General features: G+C 45.1%; 2 protein-coding genes across 2 annotated transcripts in view; one reads left to right on the top strand and one right to left on the bottom strand.

The window, feature by feature from the left end:
* Nucleotides 1-13,837, bottom strand: part of LOC311325383 (uncharacterized protein) — a gene marked incomplete at its 5' end in the record, with an annotated part of 34,215 nt that extends 20,378 nt beyond the window's left edge. The window contains one exon of the mRNA XM_084458074.1: nucleotides 13,691-13,837. Within this exon, the coding sequence (XP_084314200.1) occupies nucleotides 13,691-13,837 (147 nt within the window). The remainder of the gene's footprint in view (nucleotides 1-13,690) is intronic.
* A 3,613-nt stretch (nucleotides 13,838-17,450) lies between these two features.
* The window catches only part of sorl1 (sortilin-related receptor, L(DLR class) A repeats containing), a 45,552-nt gene continuing 45,496 nt past the window's right edge, over nucleotides 17,451-17,506 (top strand). Inside the window, exon 1 of the mRNA XM_084441684.1 lies at nucleotides 17,451-17,506. This exon is cut by the window's right edge and continues 256 nt beyond it. Within this exon, the coding sequence (XP_084297810.1) occupies nucleotides 17,454-17,506 (53 nt within the window). The 5' untranslated portion in view covers nucleotides 17,451-17,453.

The following is a 17,506-nucleotide window of genomic DNA, read 5'->3' as shown; positions in this document are numbered from 1 at the left end:
GAAGCGGGTGAAATAGTCCACGACCACTAAAACATACCTATTCCCTTGTAAAGTAACAGGTAACTCTGTAATGTCGGCCGCAAACTTCTGGAATGGTCTGACTGAGTGAATGGACTGCAATGGAGCTCATTCCTGAGGATTCGGAGAACTGCGTGATTGACATGGTAAGCACTCCGCACAGAATTTGTGAATGTCACGGGACATGAAAGGCCAATAACAGATTTGCCTAGCTCTAAGCAAAGTGCGCTCTGCACCTAAATGGCCACTAAACTGTTCTCCATGTAGACTCTTCAGAGCTGTGGGAATGAGAGCGTCAGGCAGGACTACTTGGTAAGTATGTGCGGAGTGAGCCGACTGTTTAACTCTACGACACAATATACCATTCACAATGGACAATTTAGGGAAATCATGCCAGAGTTTCTTTAAAGTGGCAGGAGAACGTTTGAGTTTTCCAAGAGGAGGCCTGTTGCCTTCCTCTTTCCATAACCTGACTGTACCCAGACAGAAATCAGCCTGTTGTTGGGCCTCAAGTTCCACTAGATTAATGGACAATGTGGGGCTGGTATCTGGGACTGAGGTGCTCTCGATGCCTTGCCTTTGAACAGGAGGGGGCGCTGTTGCTGGCGGCTCTGAACTGGCCCTGACACACTGCACTGCTTCCATGCGTTGCTCAGGAGAGCTGGGTCGTCTAGACATGGAATCTGCATTTTCATGTCGCTTGCCCTCCCGGTGAACGATCATGAAGTCAAAGACATCCAGTTCAAGTATCCAGCGTGTTCTTCTACCGGTTGGATCATGTGGATGATTATTTTCTTAATATACTTGGATTAAGAATAAGAGCACGCGAGTGGTCGATTCAGCTGGTTAAAGCAAAGACAAGAGCTTTATTCTAAATACGTTTGCAAGCGGTCTCTCACAACAGGAAGTGGATTCAAGTCAGAGAGCCCCGTCCAAGAGGAGGCGGAGCCCTTTTAAGGGGACAGTGTCGTGACATGGTTTGACCAGCTGCTCTGGCAGACACAGATGGCAGTGAGAACTTAGTTAAGGTGTGATTCCCACAAACATTGTAAAACAATTAAACAGAGGAAACAGGAACATCAATAGAGTAAGATAAACAGAAACCCTATCTTGGCGTGAACACATGGTGATGAGTTGAAATTCTTTAACAATTCCCCAATCTTGTGGGTAAAACATCCACAACAATATAAATGAAAGAATCAACCATGTGGAATCAAATTATAAAATATCATCATAAGCAAGGTAAAAAGATAACATGATACTAATCTAATACAGATTTCATATATTCATGAGTGGAAAAAAAAACCTTTCTTTTGAGAGGAAAAAAAAACTTAACTTCAAGTTTCAAAACAATTCAAAATCCTTATTTCCAATGGCACAGACTTGACTAAGTTCTTGAGTTGAATGAAGGTCTAATTCAACTTCTCCTTTGAACATTAATGCAGTAATGGGTATCTCTGTAACAGTATTCAAACACTTTCCAATACACTTAAGAACAATGCCAATAATAATAATAATCAAAATAATAATCATAAAAATGATACCTAGAGATCTGAGAATATTTCCAGAACTTGAAAAAGCATTATCGAAAATTCCCCAAGCATTAAACCCATGGACAGTCTTTAAGATCTGAATACCTTTCATGTTTGATTCATGGAACTCTGTTAATGTGGCATTTGGATCTGAGATGAACGAACAACATTCTGACCCTACAATCGCGCATGTTCCTCCTTTACTAGCAAGAATTATATCTAAGGCAAACCTATTTTGTAGCACAACTTTCTTCATTTCATTCACCTCCTTAGCTAAGGCTGAAATTACTCTGTCCGATGCATTCAAGTGATCCGCCAAGACAGCGGAGAGAGTCATGAGTTCAGTTTGGGTGTTATACATGCCATAGTTTGGGAAAAATACACCAAAAATAAACTGAAAGGGCGATATAGCACGACGATGTCTATAATTTGATTGATGATGAATTACCTGCATTTCAGCGTGATCCACCTTCCTAATCATGGGAATTAAATGAGCAAGATAGCATCTTCCTACACTGTTGCTATTTAGGGTTGCATAAGCTGTATCGCCACAGACTAAAAAGACACCTTTTGGAAGGCCTATCGCTGAACCTGGATATAAGAATTCGTAGATAGGAGCAACGCAGGAGCTAGTGCCTAGATCATTAATCTGTGTCCTAACTTGTGTGTTGTATCTGAAAAGATCAATACAGGCTGTAACCTGTTGAAGAGGTACTACTTTGAATTGGTCGACTTGATTTTGATGTTCCATTTCTTGAGGATGCAATTTTGTTTGTGCTTTAATGATGCAATCGATAATTTGACATTTTAATCCAGAAATGGTAATTGAATTTCGCCAATTAACTGTAGTAGATACAGCTGTGCAAGCTAACCTAGTACTCGGTGCATGATTGTCTATTTGGACTAATATAACTTGAATTTTGTGAACCAATCCCTGTCCAGCTATTTCAGAAAAGTGTGTAACCTTGAACAGAATAAGGCGGGAGAAATTAGAAGGTCTATGATTCTCATTAACCTCTAGTGTCAATTTGCTTAGAATAACCTCTTCAATCCCTGTATAGGAGTTACCTAGTCTATCTAATCCTACATGAAAATGACAAGCAGAGGATTGTCCAGGAGCAGAGAAAACATGAGTAGCTAAACCCTGCCAGTCATAGTGTGACCATTCTGCTTGGGTTAAAGGAATTGGATAGAATATGGGCGCAGCAGTACTAAGAGGTACATTTTGACAAATCCAACAGTTAGCGTAGTTCATTCTATGTGCAAAGTCTCTAACTATACTAATAGCTTCATTAGGATGCTTCTTTTCCTGTCCAATTGACTTAGCTGATTTGGTTAGGTGCATAGAGCAGTTAAACACAGTACCTTGAGGATAATCTGGAACAGATCTACAAATGTCAACTCCATAATTCTTTGTTCTTGATACTCGCATAACATCTTTAGCTAAAACACACCAATAAGGAGAGTCTTTCTCTACATTAACTTCAGTCACAGTTACAATAGTAGAACCTGGGAATCGTTTGTTACTTTCAAATCTCACATAAGCAGTATGCAGCATCTTCCATCCATCTTCGTTTATCGTATAGACCCAACAGTCAAGTGGAGTGCAACGCTCAACGGGACAAATGAATACTGGAGTGTGTTCTTGTCTTTTCCTTCGTTCAATGGTTTCAGTTTCAGGAGAGAACTGGTCCGAGTTCTCTTTCAAGGGGGGTGCGAGTAGGCGTGTGAGGGGGAGTGTGGTTGGATTATGATTGGGCGTTGCTGGGGCAGGGGTCAAAGTTTTCATCATGACAGCAATGAGGAAAAGATAGGGTGTGTTATCCTTGGTCTGATTCCTCAGATGAGGAGACCAGAGAGTGAGCTTTCGCCCTGGTGGTGACACCGGGTAATGCATCTTGGTTGTTGGAATCTTTTGGCCGGCTGGCCTCGTCTTGGTTTGGAACCAGCCTGCAGTGGGTGGCGTGTACCCAAGACGTCCTCTCAGCTACTTTGATGGCCGTCTGGGTTGTCAGCAAGATCTGGTACGGGCCCAGCCAACGAGCACTATTCCACGCCTTCCGTTTCAGGTCCCGGATCACCACCCATTGGCCTGGCTGGAGGTGATGCAAGAAACCCTCTCTGGCATCCGGGATGGTCGCCTTCACTCTGTTGAAGAGATCTTTTAGTATGTTGTTGAGTGCCAGACAATACTGTACCATGTCTTGTTCACAGGACATCAGAGTCAGCTTGTTCTGGGGAAAAGGTTTGTTAAACATTCTCATAGGTCTACCAGAAATGATTTCATAGGGGGAGAGCCCCGTAGTTTGGTGGGGACGGCCCCTCATGAACATCAAAGCTAAAGGTAAAATTTTCATCCATGACAGATTTGTCTCTGCCATCAGTTTGGTGAGCTTAACCTTCAATGTCTGGTTAGCTCTTTCTACAATCCCAGCTGATGCAGCATGGTAACTGCAGCGCGTTCGGAGGTTAATTTGCAAACTCTTACAAATCTCATTAATCACATTATTCACAAAATGGCTTCCTCTATCAGAGGAAAGTTTCAAAGGCAATCCCCATCTGGGGATTATCTCTCGGAGGAGACTCCTGGCCACAGCGATTGCTGAGGCATGCCTGCAAGGGAAAACTTCAGTCCATTTAGAAAAAACATCAGTTAAGACAAGGCAATATTTATACCCTTCGCATGGTGTAAGTTCAATAAAATCCATCATCACATGTTCCCACGGAGAATCTGGTCTCGGGTGAGCTGACATTTTCATTTTGATACCTTTCCCAATGTTGTTTTGCATACAGATGATGCATTTGGCACAACTCTGCTCTGCAAACACAGTGAACCCTGGCGCATACCAATACCTGTGCACATCATCCACAACTCCTAATTTTGAAATATGATCAGGACCATGCGCTAGTTTGAACGCATACTGGAAACAAGAACGAGGTAAGACTGGTTTGTTATTAGGTCCTAGCCATAACCTGCTTTCATCATTGAATGTGCATTTGGTTTTCCACTTCTTCTTCTCATCAGGAGGAGCAGATTCCTGTAGGTCGGCAATGTCGTTCAGAGACATGGGAGGAGAGACCTGTGAATCCACAGATGAGAGAGAGAGCATAGACAACACAGGAGCGCAAGAGGAGAGTGCCGCCGCTTTAGCAGCTGAGTCAGCAGCCGTATTACCTATGGACACAGGATCCGAGGTTCTAGCATGAGCTTTACATTTGCATACTGCTAAACTGGATGGCAACAACATTGCTTGCAATAAATGGTTAATCAAAGTATTATGAGCAATGGGTTTACCACTTGAGGTAAGGAACCCACGATTCCTCCATAGCATCGCAAAATCATGGACTGTGCTAAACGCATATGCACTGTCAGTGTGGATAGTAGCAGACTTACCCTTGGCTAAAATACATGCCCTGGTGAGCGCAAATAATTCAGCAGCCTGTGCAGAGAGATGGTTAGGAAGTCTGGCTGATTCCAGCACTGTAACAGCAGTAGTAACCGCATAGGCAACAACAGGCTCACCAGCTTGTGATCGCTGGGCAGAACCATCCACAAAGAGTTCAAAATCAGGGTTAGACAAAGGAACATCAGTGAGGTCAGGGCGTGGCTTACTGACTAAGTCAATAACAGCCACACAATCATGTGGATCTCCGTCATCTGGTGTTGGCAACAGTGTCGCTGGATTCAGGACAGTACATCTCTGGAGAGTAACATTAGACATGGTTAGTAACACATTCTGATAGTGTAACAGTCTCGCTGGATGCAGGTGTGAGGTCTTTGCCTGTAAAAGTAAAGCAGAGACAGCATGTGGAACATTCACGATTAGTGGTCGCATGGCTACCACGTCGACACATCCCAATACTGCTTCAGTGGCCGCCGCCACTGATCTTAGACATGGGATTAACCCTCTAACTACACTATCAAGCCTTTTAGAGTAGTATGCAACCGGTCTGTACCGGTCCCCATGCTTTTGGGTTAAAACGGCGGACATATAACCATCCTTTTCATTTGTGAAAAGGTGGAAAGGCTTTTCATAGTCAGGGAGACCTAAACAAGGGGCTGTAGACAGCCTCTGTTTAAGGGCCGTTAGAGTCAGTCGTGCTTCGTCAGTCCAGGTGATTCGGTCAGAGGGAGAAAGGTTGCGTCCGTGGGCCAGATCGGACAAGGGTTGTGTGAGCTCAGCGAAATCCGGGACCCAGGCCCGGCAATAGTTTGCAGTTCCTAACAGAGACATCATTTGTTTTTTGGTTGTAGGCATGGGCAGAGCAAGGATAGCCTCCACACGGCTGCTACCTAAAGATTTTCCATTTTTAGAAATAACGTGACCTAGGTATGTAACCTGTTCACGCACCAGCTGGATTTTGTGTTTGGAAACCTTATGGCCATTCTCTGCTAAATAAAACAACAATGCGTTTGTGTCTTTGACACATGACTCCTTGTCTGAGCTAGCAACAAGCAAATCATCCATATACTGGACAATGATGCTATTCTGTGGTGGAATAAACCCTTCTAAGCTGCGCGCGAGCTCTGCATTGTAGATAGAAGGACTATCAACAAATCCTTGAGGCATAACATTCCACACATATGTTTTGTTCTTGAACTGGAAAGCAAACCAATGTCTGCTATCAGGGTGTACAGGTACAGAAAAAAATGCATTACTGAGATCAATAACACTAAAGAAAGTAGCTGATGAAGGAATGGAGGCAAGGAGGGTTACCGGATTAGGACAAAGAGGAGTCCTAGCAATGACAGCTTCATTAACACAACGCAAATCTTGAACAAAACGCCATTCTCCTGAGGCTTTGCGCACAGGGAGGATTGGAGAATTGACAGGAGAGCTGTCAACCTCAGAAATGGCTCCACGCTCTAACAAAGATGCATGTACCTCTGCAATACCTTCTATAGCCTCTAGAGGGAGCGGGTACTGAGCGCGCTTTGGTCGGAATGAACTTTTAGGGGTAACCACAACAGGATTCACGTTTCGAATTTTCCCTATATCAAATTTGTCCTTTGCCCATAATGAATTTGGAAGTCCTTGTAACACAGATAAATCTTCAGATAAGTCATCAGATTGTGTCTGGAAGAAACATGATCCTTGGATTCCCCTAGTGACTGGAATAGCCCAGGTGTAAGGAAATGCTCTTACCCCCGTCTTGGCGGAATACCTCATTTGATGAGGATTTCCGACCCAGTCCGTTATTGTCATTATGTCCATCAGCCACGCATCAGCATCCCTCCTATTAACAAACTCAGAAACAGCAAGAGACACATGAGGCACAGAATGACCATCATACAGCTGTTTCTGTGTACCGTTAAGGTCGACAGAAAGAACTGCATGATCCGGTCCAACATACAACACATTACACATCAATGTTTCATCAACTTGAGGCAACATCCAAGTGTCCTCAAACCCATGTCTTGGCTTAAAAAAGATGTTGATGCGGTACAGAGCAAGTTATCATGAGGGCTGAGCGGAGCATCGTAGCTATAACATGTCCGTACTTTTGAAAACAACTTTTCCAAATGTTGTGATGTATGAGTGTTACAATCAACATACCAATTATAAGACCAATCAGTAGGCGCGTCGTTGTACATGGTTGTCACCTCCGGAGGTGTCATTGTTGATGATCTGAGTATGGTGACACCTTCTGAGGAGCAGGTCATCTGGAAACCTAGCTTACATAACAAGTCACGCCCACAAAGATTCACTGGACAACATTCACTCAAAATGAACTGGTGTGTTAGCTGACAATCATCTACTTCCACTTTCAATGGAACAGTCACTCTTTCATTTTTCACAATGCCTGCAGCACCAACAGTTTTAGCCAGCTCCTCAGTCACTTGAGGACGCTGTGTCACGCTAGCAGTACTAATTACAGAAGAATGAGCACCTGTGTCAGCCAAAAAAAACAATCTTTCCCCATTAACAGTCATAGTTACAGTTGGATTATCAGATGGTTTGGTATGCAGATTAAGGTATTGATGAATATGAATGATTCTCTCCTCATGTACACACTCACTTTCCCTAGCTTTCCCTACCTGTCCTACATCTAGTCAGAAACCATTTCCCTGCGGAGAACTGACAGAGACTCCCGGAGGGGGTGCAGATCCCCATTGGTTAGGAGAAGACTTTTGCTGTTTAGCGTATTCTCTACATGTCCTCTGGAAATGTCCTCTGCGGTTGCAGTAATAGCAACGATCATCTGAACTGTTAAACCTGCTGTTTTGTTGTGAATTACCCCGATTCCCTCTATTCTCCCTTGATTGTTGACGCTGTCCATCTCTCTGCTGTGGCTCTGTGCGAGCATTGGAGTTGAAGTACCTAACCTGTGCAGCCTGCAGCTTCACGTCAGAGTCCTTCTTTTCAGCAGCCTCCCTTTGCTCCTTTAGCAGAGTGAAACGTTCGGCAAATCTGAACACACCCACGACCTGTACTAGCGGTTGTGTTTCCCAGTTTACACACGAAGTCCTGACTTGGTCACTAAGGGCAGGGAGAACATTGTTCATTAATTGTTGTTTCAAAACAGTATTGTAGTCATTGGCATGCTTATTCATGCCCGAGTGGAGAGAAAAAGTTTTCTCCAGGCGTTCATAAAAATCATCGAAAGATTCATTCAGCTTCTGTTTACAGGAGGAGATCAGGTCCCAGTTAGTTTGCGGAGGGAACCGGAGCCTGATTCTCTGCAGCAGGTGTATCACCTGAGGTGCAAATCCAGGATCATCAAAAGTCAATTTATCATCAAAATTTCCCCTTATATCAGCCCATTTGAGACGTAGCGCAAGCCTCATTACAGCCTCAAGTTCCTCAGAGTGCGGTCTGTACATCTGAACGGCAGCATTCACATCTCTCTCAAAGCTGTCAATGTCCTTAGCAGGATCTGGTAATGAGGAAGCCAGCTCCCGCAGCTCATCACAACGGAAAGGTCTGTAGACATCAGAAAAAGGGCTCCATATGGCGTGACCTGGTTGGCCCAGAGGTGGTTGAGGTACAGGATTAATGCATCTAATCATTGGCAATATCAGCTTGCCTAATGCAGAAGAGAGTTGTTGTTCCTGAACCTGACCAGTAGACCTAAGATTATAATGTGGAAGGCCCTCTAATGTTTCAAGAGCAGGGGGAGAAATATCAAGAGCAGGGGGAGGAGTAGTATCAGGGGGAGTCAATAAAGGAGGTGAGACTTTGGCTGAGGTGTCATCAGGAGTCATAGAGTCAGTCAATGAAGGGGATGAGCCAGTAGAAAGGGAAGTTCCAGGGAAGGAAATAGCCAATTTAGACTGACTGTGAACATCACTAAAAGAAGTCCCTGCCGGAGTACTGTTATGAGAATAATAACCTGGAGGGGGTGACATCTGAAACAACCAAGGAGTTTGGGAGTGAGCTCCAAAAGGAGATCCAGCTAAAGATGAGGGAGAGGGGAGATGTGAAACTTGAGAGGGGACAGATGACGGACCAGCAATAGGGGTCGTAAACCGTGACAATGCAGGAGCAGGGGGGGTGTGGTGAACCATTGAAGTTGGCTGAAGTGTCGGGACTAGAGGAGGGGGGGGCAGCACAAGAGGGGGGGGCAGCACATGGGCTAGAGGAGGGACGATGCCCTGCTGAGCCTGAGGGTTTGGAATAGGGATGGCCGCATTTGGATCAGGATATAAACGACCCGGTTCTAAAAGGTCGTCGTTGTCTGAAGGAGGAATTAATTTCTTAACATAAACAGCTTTAGCAGTGACAGAGTTCTTCCTAGCCTCCCTTTTGTTGCGGGCAGTTTCAGCTCTATCAATTGAGTCATTTGCAGCTGTCTCCCAAGCAAGAAAGTGAGACCAGTTAATGGCATTCTCTGACTTCCTACCTAGCTTAGTTAATTGAAACTCCTTAAGCTGTCTCTTAACTTTCCCTAGCAACTTAACAGACAGTGTACCAGAGTCAGGAAAATCACTATTTTTAGCCCATAAAGTAATTTGCTCACACACACTCGGATCATACTTTAATGCCACTATCTTGGCAGCCCCCATTAAAGGTTCCCGTTTTGGTGCACTAGCAGTACTTCCCATTTTACAAATACAAACAAATATCAAAATTACAGTAAAAAAAACAATAACTGCTGTGTTGAGAGGGTTTTTTTTTTTTTTTTTTTTTTTTTTTCCTGTTACTTTTTTTTTTTTTTCCCAAAATGGCAGACTTCAGAAACCAAAATGGTGGATCCTCAAAATGTTTGAGGAAAAACAGGACCTCTCTTTTTTTTTCACAAGCAGCAAAACAGGAAGTCAACCACGTGCGCACAAAGTTAGCTAAGCACGTGGGCTAACCAACATGTGGAACCACCCACGTGGACGAATTAGCTAGCACAGAGAAGCTAATCAGTGAACCAATAGCACAAAAACCAAAGCTAACAGAAATACAAGATACGTAGCTTGGAGCAGAATTAAAAGAACAAAGGATGAGCACAAGAGTGCCGTAGAAATACCAAAATAACCCCAACACTGAACACAAAACAAAGCCAGCACAACAGACAGTTAAATGCAAAACCAAACCGTAGCATGTACAGAAGTTTAACACTAAACAAAAACCCAGGATCTGAAATCCCAAGACAAGACAAACAAAATGAAACAACTTAGCTCACTTAGCAAAATCACCCGGGGCGTCAAATAACCTCTCGAACTATCACAGCCATCCCCGTTGTTGTGCCCTCACAACCGGAGTAAATAAAAAAAAAACCACGTTGAGTCGCGCAACCCCACGACACAGAACCAGGCTTAGTCGAGGTAACAGAAACACCTGAAAACCTGCCGGTTTTCGTAAACAGTCATGCGGCCAACAGCCTACGTAACCTCCTTGTATAATGCAGAACAAAACAAATGTAGTGCAGAACACAGAATCACATAACCGGTGCGAATAAAACTATGGTCAATGTCTTCAGCTGAAAAACACAATATACCACCACGATTTAGATTCTCAACGTACCAGTCCCTTTAGCGAGCTGCAGAGGCGAAGGGCATCGAGAAAACCAGCCGGCAGACTTACGCCAACTGCTCGAAGTTTGAGTCCACAAGTGAAAACTTGTCGCGGGTCCACGCTTCGCCTCCGGAGCACGCGAAAAAAACTGAGTTGTCCCAGAACCGCAATTCGGACTACAATTCGGTCAACAGACCCGTCGCCATATTGTGGATGATTATTTTCTTAATATACTTGGATTAAGAATAAGAGCACGCGAGTGGTCGATTCAGCTGGTTAAAACAAAGACAAGAGCTTTATTCTAAATACGTTTGCAAGCGGTCTCTCACAACAGGAAGTGGATTCAAGTCAGAGAGCCCCGTCCAAGAGGAGGCGGAGCCCTTTTAAGGGGACAGTGTCGTGACATGGTTTGACCAGCTGCTCTGGCAGACACAGATGGCAGTGAGAACTTAGTTAAGGTGTGATTCCCACAAACATTGTAAAACAATTAAACAGAGGAAACAGGAACATCAATAGAGTAAGATAAACAGAAACCCTATCTTGGCGTGAACACATGGTGATGAGTTGAAATTCTTTAACAATCATTGTCAACAGAGGCCTTCTTCAGACTCAGCAGAGGCTTATGGTCAGTGATGATGCTGAATGAGGTTCCACTCAGAAAATGTTTGAAGTGTCGCACTGACCATACCACAGCCCACAACTCACGGTCGTGGGTGGACCATTTTCTCTCTGAGGGGGTGAGAGTGTGACTGGCGTATGCTATGACACGTTCCTTCTTGTTGTGAATCTGGGAAAGCACTGAGCCGATGCAATCTTGTGAGGCATCTGTGTATAACAGGAACGGCTGCGTGAAAACCGGATGAGCCACGATAGGAGGATTGGTGAGGGCGTGCTTCAGTGACTGGAAAGCATCCTCGCATTCCATGGACCATTTGAAAACTGCACCTTTGTGTGTGAGACCATGGAGGGGAGAGGCAAGAGCAGAGAAGTTCCTAATGAACCTCCTATAGTAGGAGCACAGACCCACAAAGGCTCTCACTTCAGTGGTAGTCCTGGGAACTGGCCAGTTCCGGACCTTGTCCAGATTCTTCAGGTCGGGCTGAAGACCTTGGCGAGATATCACATGACCTAGGAAAGACACCTGGCTGTGAGCGATGTGACATTTACTAGGTTTAAGCTTAAGACCCGCAGAACGGAAACGGCTGAAAACTTCCTCAAGGCTCTTGACATGTTCAGTGAAAGTCCGGCTAAACACTAGCACATCATTGAGGTAGATCAGACACTCTTTCCAATGGAGACCACGGAGCACCAACTCCATAAGCCGCTGGAAAGTAGGTGGGGCGTTTGTCAAACCCATCGGCATCACAGTGAACTGGTATAAGGCACTACCGGTACTGAATGCGGTTTTCTCCCTGTCCTGTGGATCAAGCTCAACCTGCCAATATCCACATGATAAATCCATTGTACTGAACCAACATGCACCCGACAAGCTATCCAATGCCTCTGCTGGGCGTGGCAAGGGGTATGAATCCTTGACAGTGACTGCATTCAGTTTCCTAAAGTCCACGCAAAATCTGTAACTGTTGTCTTTCTTTTTAACTAAAACGACAGGGGATGACCATGGGCTACAACTTTCTTCAATGAGGTCTTGAGAAAGGAGCTGTTCAACTTGCCTGTCTAGTTCAGCTCGCATGCGGGGCGATGTTCGGTAAGCACGTTGTTTGATAGGCTGAGCATCTTCTGTACGAATGCTATGCTTGACTACATCAGTATGGCCATAATCCTGGTCATGGGCACTGAACACATCAGAATACTGGCAAATCAGAGTTTCTAACTGTTGTCGTTGTTCACTGTCCAGTGCTGACAGATTTAAATCCACCTTAGGTAGTGACTGAGGCCCCCTCTGTGTCTGCACTTGAGCTACTGTAGGCTCCACCATAGAGAACTCCTCACCTTTCTGACTGACTAACGAATGAACCTCTCCTAGCCTAGTGTGACATGGCACATGACAATCAGCATTTGTGGGATTCATGACACGAATATAAACTAGACCTTTCTTTACAGGGGTCACTGTGCGTGCTACAAGAAGACCGGGCACAGTTTGGGTTTCAGGCTCCAGGAGACCAGTGTAGTTGCATGTGAGCTCTGGCTCACCCACAGGGGACTGAACTTTGGCCACAATGTTCATCAGTAACATGGCAGGGACATGAATGGGTGCTAATGTCACAGCGCTACATTTCAGTGGGGCAGTGTGCTGTAAACATAACAGGGGGACAGTCCAGTTCCAAAGTTTCAGATGCTTCTCTCTTAGGTCGATTACAGCATGATGTTTGTTGAGAAAATCCCAACCTAGGATAAATGACTGAGTAGCATTCCTAACTACATGGACATCATGGCTAAAGACTTCCTCCCCAAGTCTAATGGTAATGGTAAGCATACCAAGAGTGTCAAGATATTCACCAGTGACTGACTTTGCTAGGAGGTAAGACTTTTGAATGGGCTTGTTCATGAGGGAAGGGATTGACATTCTTAATGTTTCACTTATCAATGAAATTCCTGAGCCGGTGTCTAGGAAAGCTTGGACTGCAGTATTCTCAATGACAGCAAATACATAGGATACAGGAGTGTCAGTAGTTACTAGTTCAGTATGTCGTTTGGGCCTGTTCTCAGAAGCAGCAGACACTTGGCCCTCAGTACCTGCTACCAGTCGTTTCCCTCCTCATCGTGGAAGCTGACGTGATGAGGCGGCCACTCTCGTGAAGAACCAGGGCTGTGTGATCTGCTGGATGCAGGCATGCTGGTGTGACGGGGCGCTTCTCGATGATCTGGATGACGGTAGGAAGGGCTGTCATAGCGTCGGTGGTCCGGACTCTGGCGACGGTAGTGATCCCGGTGGGTGGGGGAGTAGTACCCCTCCGGTCGACGAGGAGATGATGACGGTGACGGTGAGTAGTGCCGTCCACGGTAGTCAGGTGAGTGATTGCGGCCGGAGGAAACAGCATGAGACGAGGAGCGATACTGGTGAGACCTGGGAGTGTGTGCACGCCTCTCTGGAGATGAATGTGGAGAGGGGCCACGCATGTCTCTACCACGCTGCGATCTGGACCAATCAGGTGAGGAATGTCTCTGTCTGGGGAAATCATCTTGATGACCACTTGGAGCAGGATCACGCTGTCCCTTCAACTGACTCACTTCCAGTCTGAGAGCTTTAACATCAGATGTCAGCTGTTTGACGGCAGACATGAGTTCAGACGACTTATCTGAGTTGGAAAGAGTCTTTGTGGACACCATCGCTGAGAGCTGGCCACCTTGGGACGAGGTAGCAGACGTGCCCGGCATAGGTGTCATGTGGCTCACATGATATGGAGGGCCAATCCTGAGAGCTTCTTGCGCACGTTCACATTGACATGCAATGACCAGGGCTTCTTCTAGGCTTGTGGCCCCATGCTCATGGCACTTTGACTGGAGAACTGGGTCAAGACCGGCTATGAAGCGTCTGAACCTTTCCATGGCTATGGCTGGCTCACCATAATCTGGAAATGCCTCCAGAACAAGTCTCGAGACCTCAGCCGCGTACACTTCCAAAGGCTCTTTAGGCATCCGCTGTCTAGCATTGACAAAAGTCTGGAAGTGTAGCAAAAATTCCTTCCTTCCAAAAACGTCATTCAGTTTGGCGACACAGTCCTTATAATTCTTTTTCCTCCTTATAAAAGTCCTTATAAAAACTCTCTTTATCTTTGCCGTCTCCGTGAAAGCATGGAGGGAGTTCAATTCGGTAGTGAATCACTCTTGTAGATGAAGTCACGTTGTCTTGACGTTGCACTGCAGCGTCTTCCTCTGATCCGTCCTCGTCTGACATGTTTTCAGCTTCGCACTTTGATATATGCCTGCTAGCTTGGCTATTGTCCAACTATAAAGAAGCAACTGGTACTAGAATGTCCTTTCCCCCTACAGAATTGATCAATTCCAGGGGTATTTGCCAAGTCCACTCACCACTTAGCTTCTTGGCGAATTGAAAAATAAGCCATCATAGTCCACTGCCTCGGCTAGAAACTCCGAAAAGAACTTTCAGCGGGAAGGGGAAAAAAAGAAAAACCCGCTGTCACCAGTCTGTAGCCCTAAAAATCGAGTAGCTTACTCTCCGAGTCTCCTGGGGCGTTGAAGGGAATTATACAGGGCTACAAATGGTTACGGTTAAACACCCAGTCCTTTATTAATGGATACGGCAGATACGGCAGTCCTACAACATATCCAAAACGCTCAGACCTGAGAACACGTTCTTCTCCCCCGCCTAACAGGTGTGTACCCCCAATTCAAGTCCCCAGGGGGGGCTCTCTACTGTAGGAACTAACATATCCAGAAGGGGAATAAGTGTGGATGTAACTCTATCCAAAATAATAAAATACAAACTCACAAAATAATGAAAATACAAATGTAGTAAATAATCAATGATAGACAACACTACCAAATAATGAAATACAATAATTATCCAGGGTTACACATGCACAAAAAAGTGGTACACAATCTTTGGAACCATGCAGTGTCACTGGGTAGGAGAAACCAAAAAAAAAAGACATCACTTACCCTTCTGCATTTAGCAGGGGCATGTTTTAATGTCTCCTGCAGCTGGGCGGCCACTTCCGCCATTGTAGCCTTCGGCATAGAGACCATAACTGCACCTTTAAGTTATCAAGAAAGGTAATGGTTTCAATTCACATCGGTCATGGAACAAAGACGATCTATTAAAAAATATTAAAAATATGAACCATTTCTTACGTGTTAGAACATTGAAGAGTGTCATACTCTTAAGTGGCTTCTTCCCGTGCACACTGTAGGCGCTCCACACCGCATGTGTGGCAACAGCTGACAGCACCCGTCGGACTGTGTCCGCCAAGTCTCTGCCACCAATGGCACCTAGGTATTGTCTTTACAATACCTTGTGCCCTTTAATGCACAATATGGGTAAAAAGTGGCCCAACGAAGGTTTTGCTTTATATATCTTTGCAATAAAATAATTGTATTGGTCACAAATGCTTATTTTGCGCTTGCACAAAGAATGAGATTCGAATTTCCTTTCATGGACATCCGAGGATGTCCTATTATGGACCCTATAGTTTCTTTGGAAATGTTGGTGCGGTGTATTGTGTGTTTGTCTCCATGGATGTATTGTTTGTCTCGCACTAGCTGGACGTAGCTAGTATCTACGTAGGCTATATACAAGCTGAGCAATGTGCCAGTCATTCCCTTGTTATTCAACTTTTGCCGCTACTTGTAGATGGTAATGCTAATATATTGTTTAGCTTGTTGGTTTTGCTTTCGCGTTTTAACATAGGCTACATCCTGGGTTGTATTGTGCTGCAGATGAGGTTGTATGTTTAGAAAGAAGCTGTTACCAGCCGGCAGATTGACTGTGAATGCCTTTTTCTGTAGCATTGCTGTATAGAAGTATGTCACAAAATGTGTGTTTGTGTGTGTGCATGCCAGTGCCACAAACACTTATTTTTCACATTATTGTTGGATCGATGTTGTTGCTATTTGCACAGTTGTCAGTGCAATAGAAATCCATAAGCCTAGGGCCAATGGGCCTAGGATATAGACAATAAACTACCGGTGGAATGGTGGTGGAGAAATAGCAGGAGACCACTGTCCCTGACGCTAATAATCCGCCTGAGGTCCGCTTGCCATTCAATATGAAAATCGCCAGGAACCTGCCAGCGGATTCGGCCGGAGGTCCGCCAGCTCGTCCATCAGGGACCCGCTGTAGGTCCGCTAGCCTTGTGTTATATTCCGCCGGAGGTCCGTCAACTCGTCCATCGGGGACCCGCTGTAAGTTCGCTAGTCCTGTGTTATCTGGGTTTATCCCTTACCTTTGTCCAGAAACAGAAGTTGAAGCAATTTCAGCAAAATAGCTAACATTACAGGAATCATCAGTGTAACTGCGTTAGCCACTGACTGCTACCATTAATGTTATGGAAGCTGCTGCTAGTTGTTGTGAGCTCATGAGCTAACTATTGGCTATCCCGCTCTTATTGGGCTGGATTAGCATTTGAAGCATTGGAACTGATGTGTCCAGGTGACAAGACCTACCTTCTATCTGAATGTATCAGACATTATTTCATGTAATTTCAACTCACAGCTATTTCAATGGCATGACCAATCCTGAACAGAAACAAGCCAGCCACGCACATAAGCCAGGCTTGGCCTGGCCTGGTTTGTCCATTCTCCTCCCTGTAGGCCTAGACTATAGCGACCTGCAGTTGAAACACCAAACAGGTAGACTAGGCTAATAGCTGACAGTGTCTGACTTCACGTTAAACAGGCAGGTGTTAGCTAAAGGCTAGCCAACAATCCTATCCGCTCAGATGGTCCGTAATCTGTAACCACTTCAAATCAACTGTAGTAGCCCAGATAGCAAGCAGATCTGGGCCATATATGGGCCGGAACTAAGCCACAAGTGCCAGATCTGGCCTGTATATGGCCCAGATCCGCTTGCTATCTGGGAGGCAGTAGCCTAGGCTATTTGTAAAAAGAATAGTCCACCTATTTGCTGTGGTACCGATCTACGGTATTAGCTCAATCGTTCGGCGATGCAACGTCCTTGATCTTTATGCTAGTGCAGATGCCCCAGGTGTTCTAGAACCTTTGACCGTTAACAACGTTCTGCTTCAAACCATAAACACGTGAAGACCATCTACATAATTGCCGCCACCTTTTTAGAGTAAAAAAAAATCTGAAGCCTTTGTCTGAGCCCTTAATTTTTGTCCTCACAAATTAAAAAGGAAGAATTAGCCTACATTTATCAACACTATCTAGACTACACACTCACAAACAAACACACGCGCGCGCACACACACACTTTCAACAGTGTCCGTGTGCAGATGCGGTCCCTCCACACAGGCTCCATACCCACCACTCGAAGGCGCTATTCTTCTAGAAGATCGAAATATACACAAACATGGCGACAAGGCAGACAGTCAAGATGCTGTCTCCTCTACTGAGTACAATATT

This window comes from Borostomias antarcticus (genome assembly GCF_949987555.1).
Source record: "Borostomias antarcticus genome assembly, chromosome: 1".
Classification (NCBI taxonomy): domain Eukaryota; kingdom Metazoa; phylum Chordata; class Actinopteri; order Stomiiformes; family Stomiidae; genus Borostomias; species Borostomias antarcticus.
Note: the sequence above shows the minus strand (reverse complement) of the source record. Positions and strands in the feature narration are given on the sequence as shown.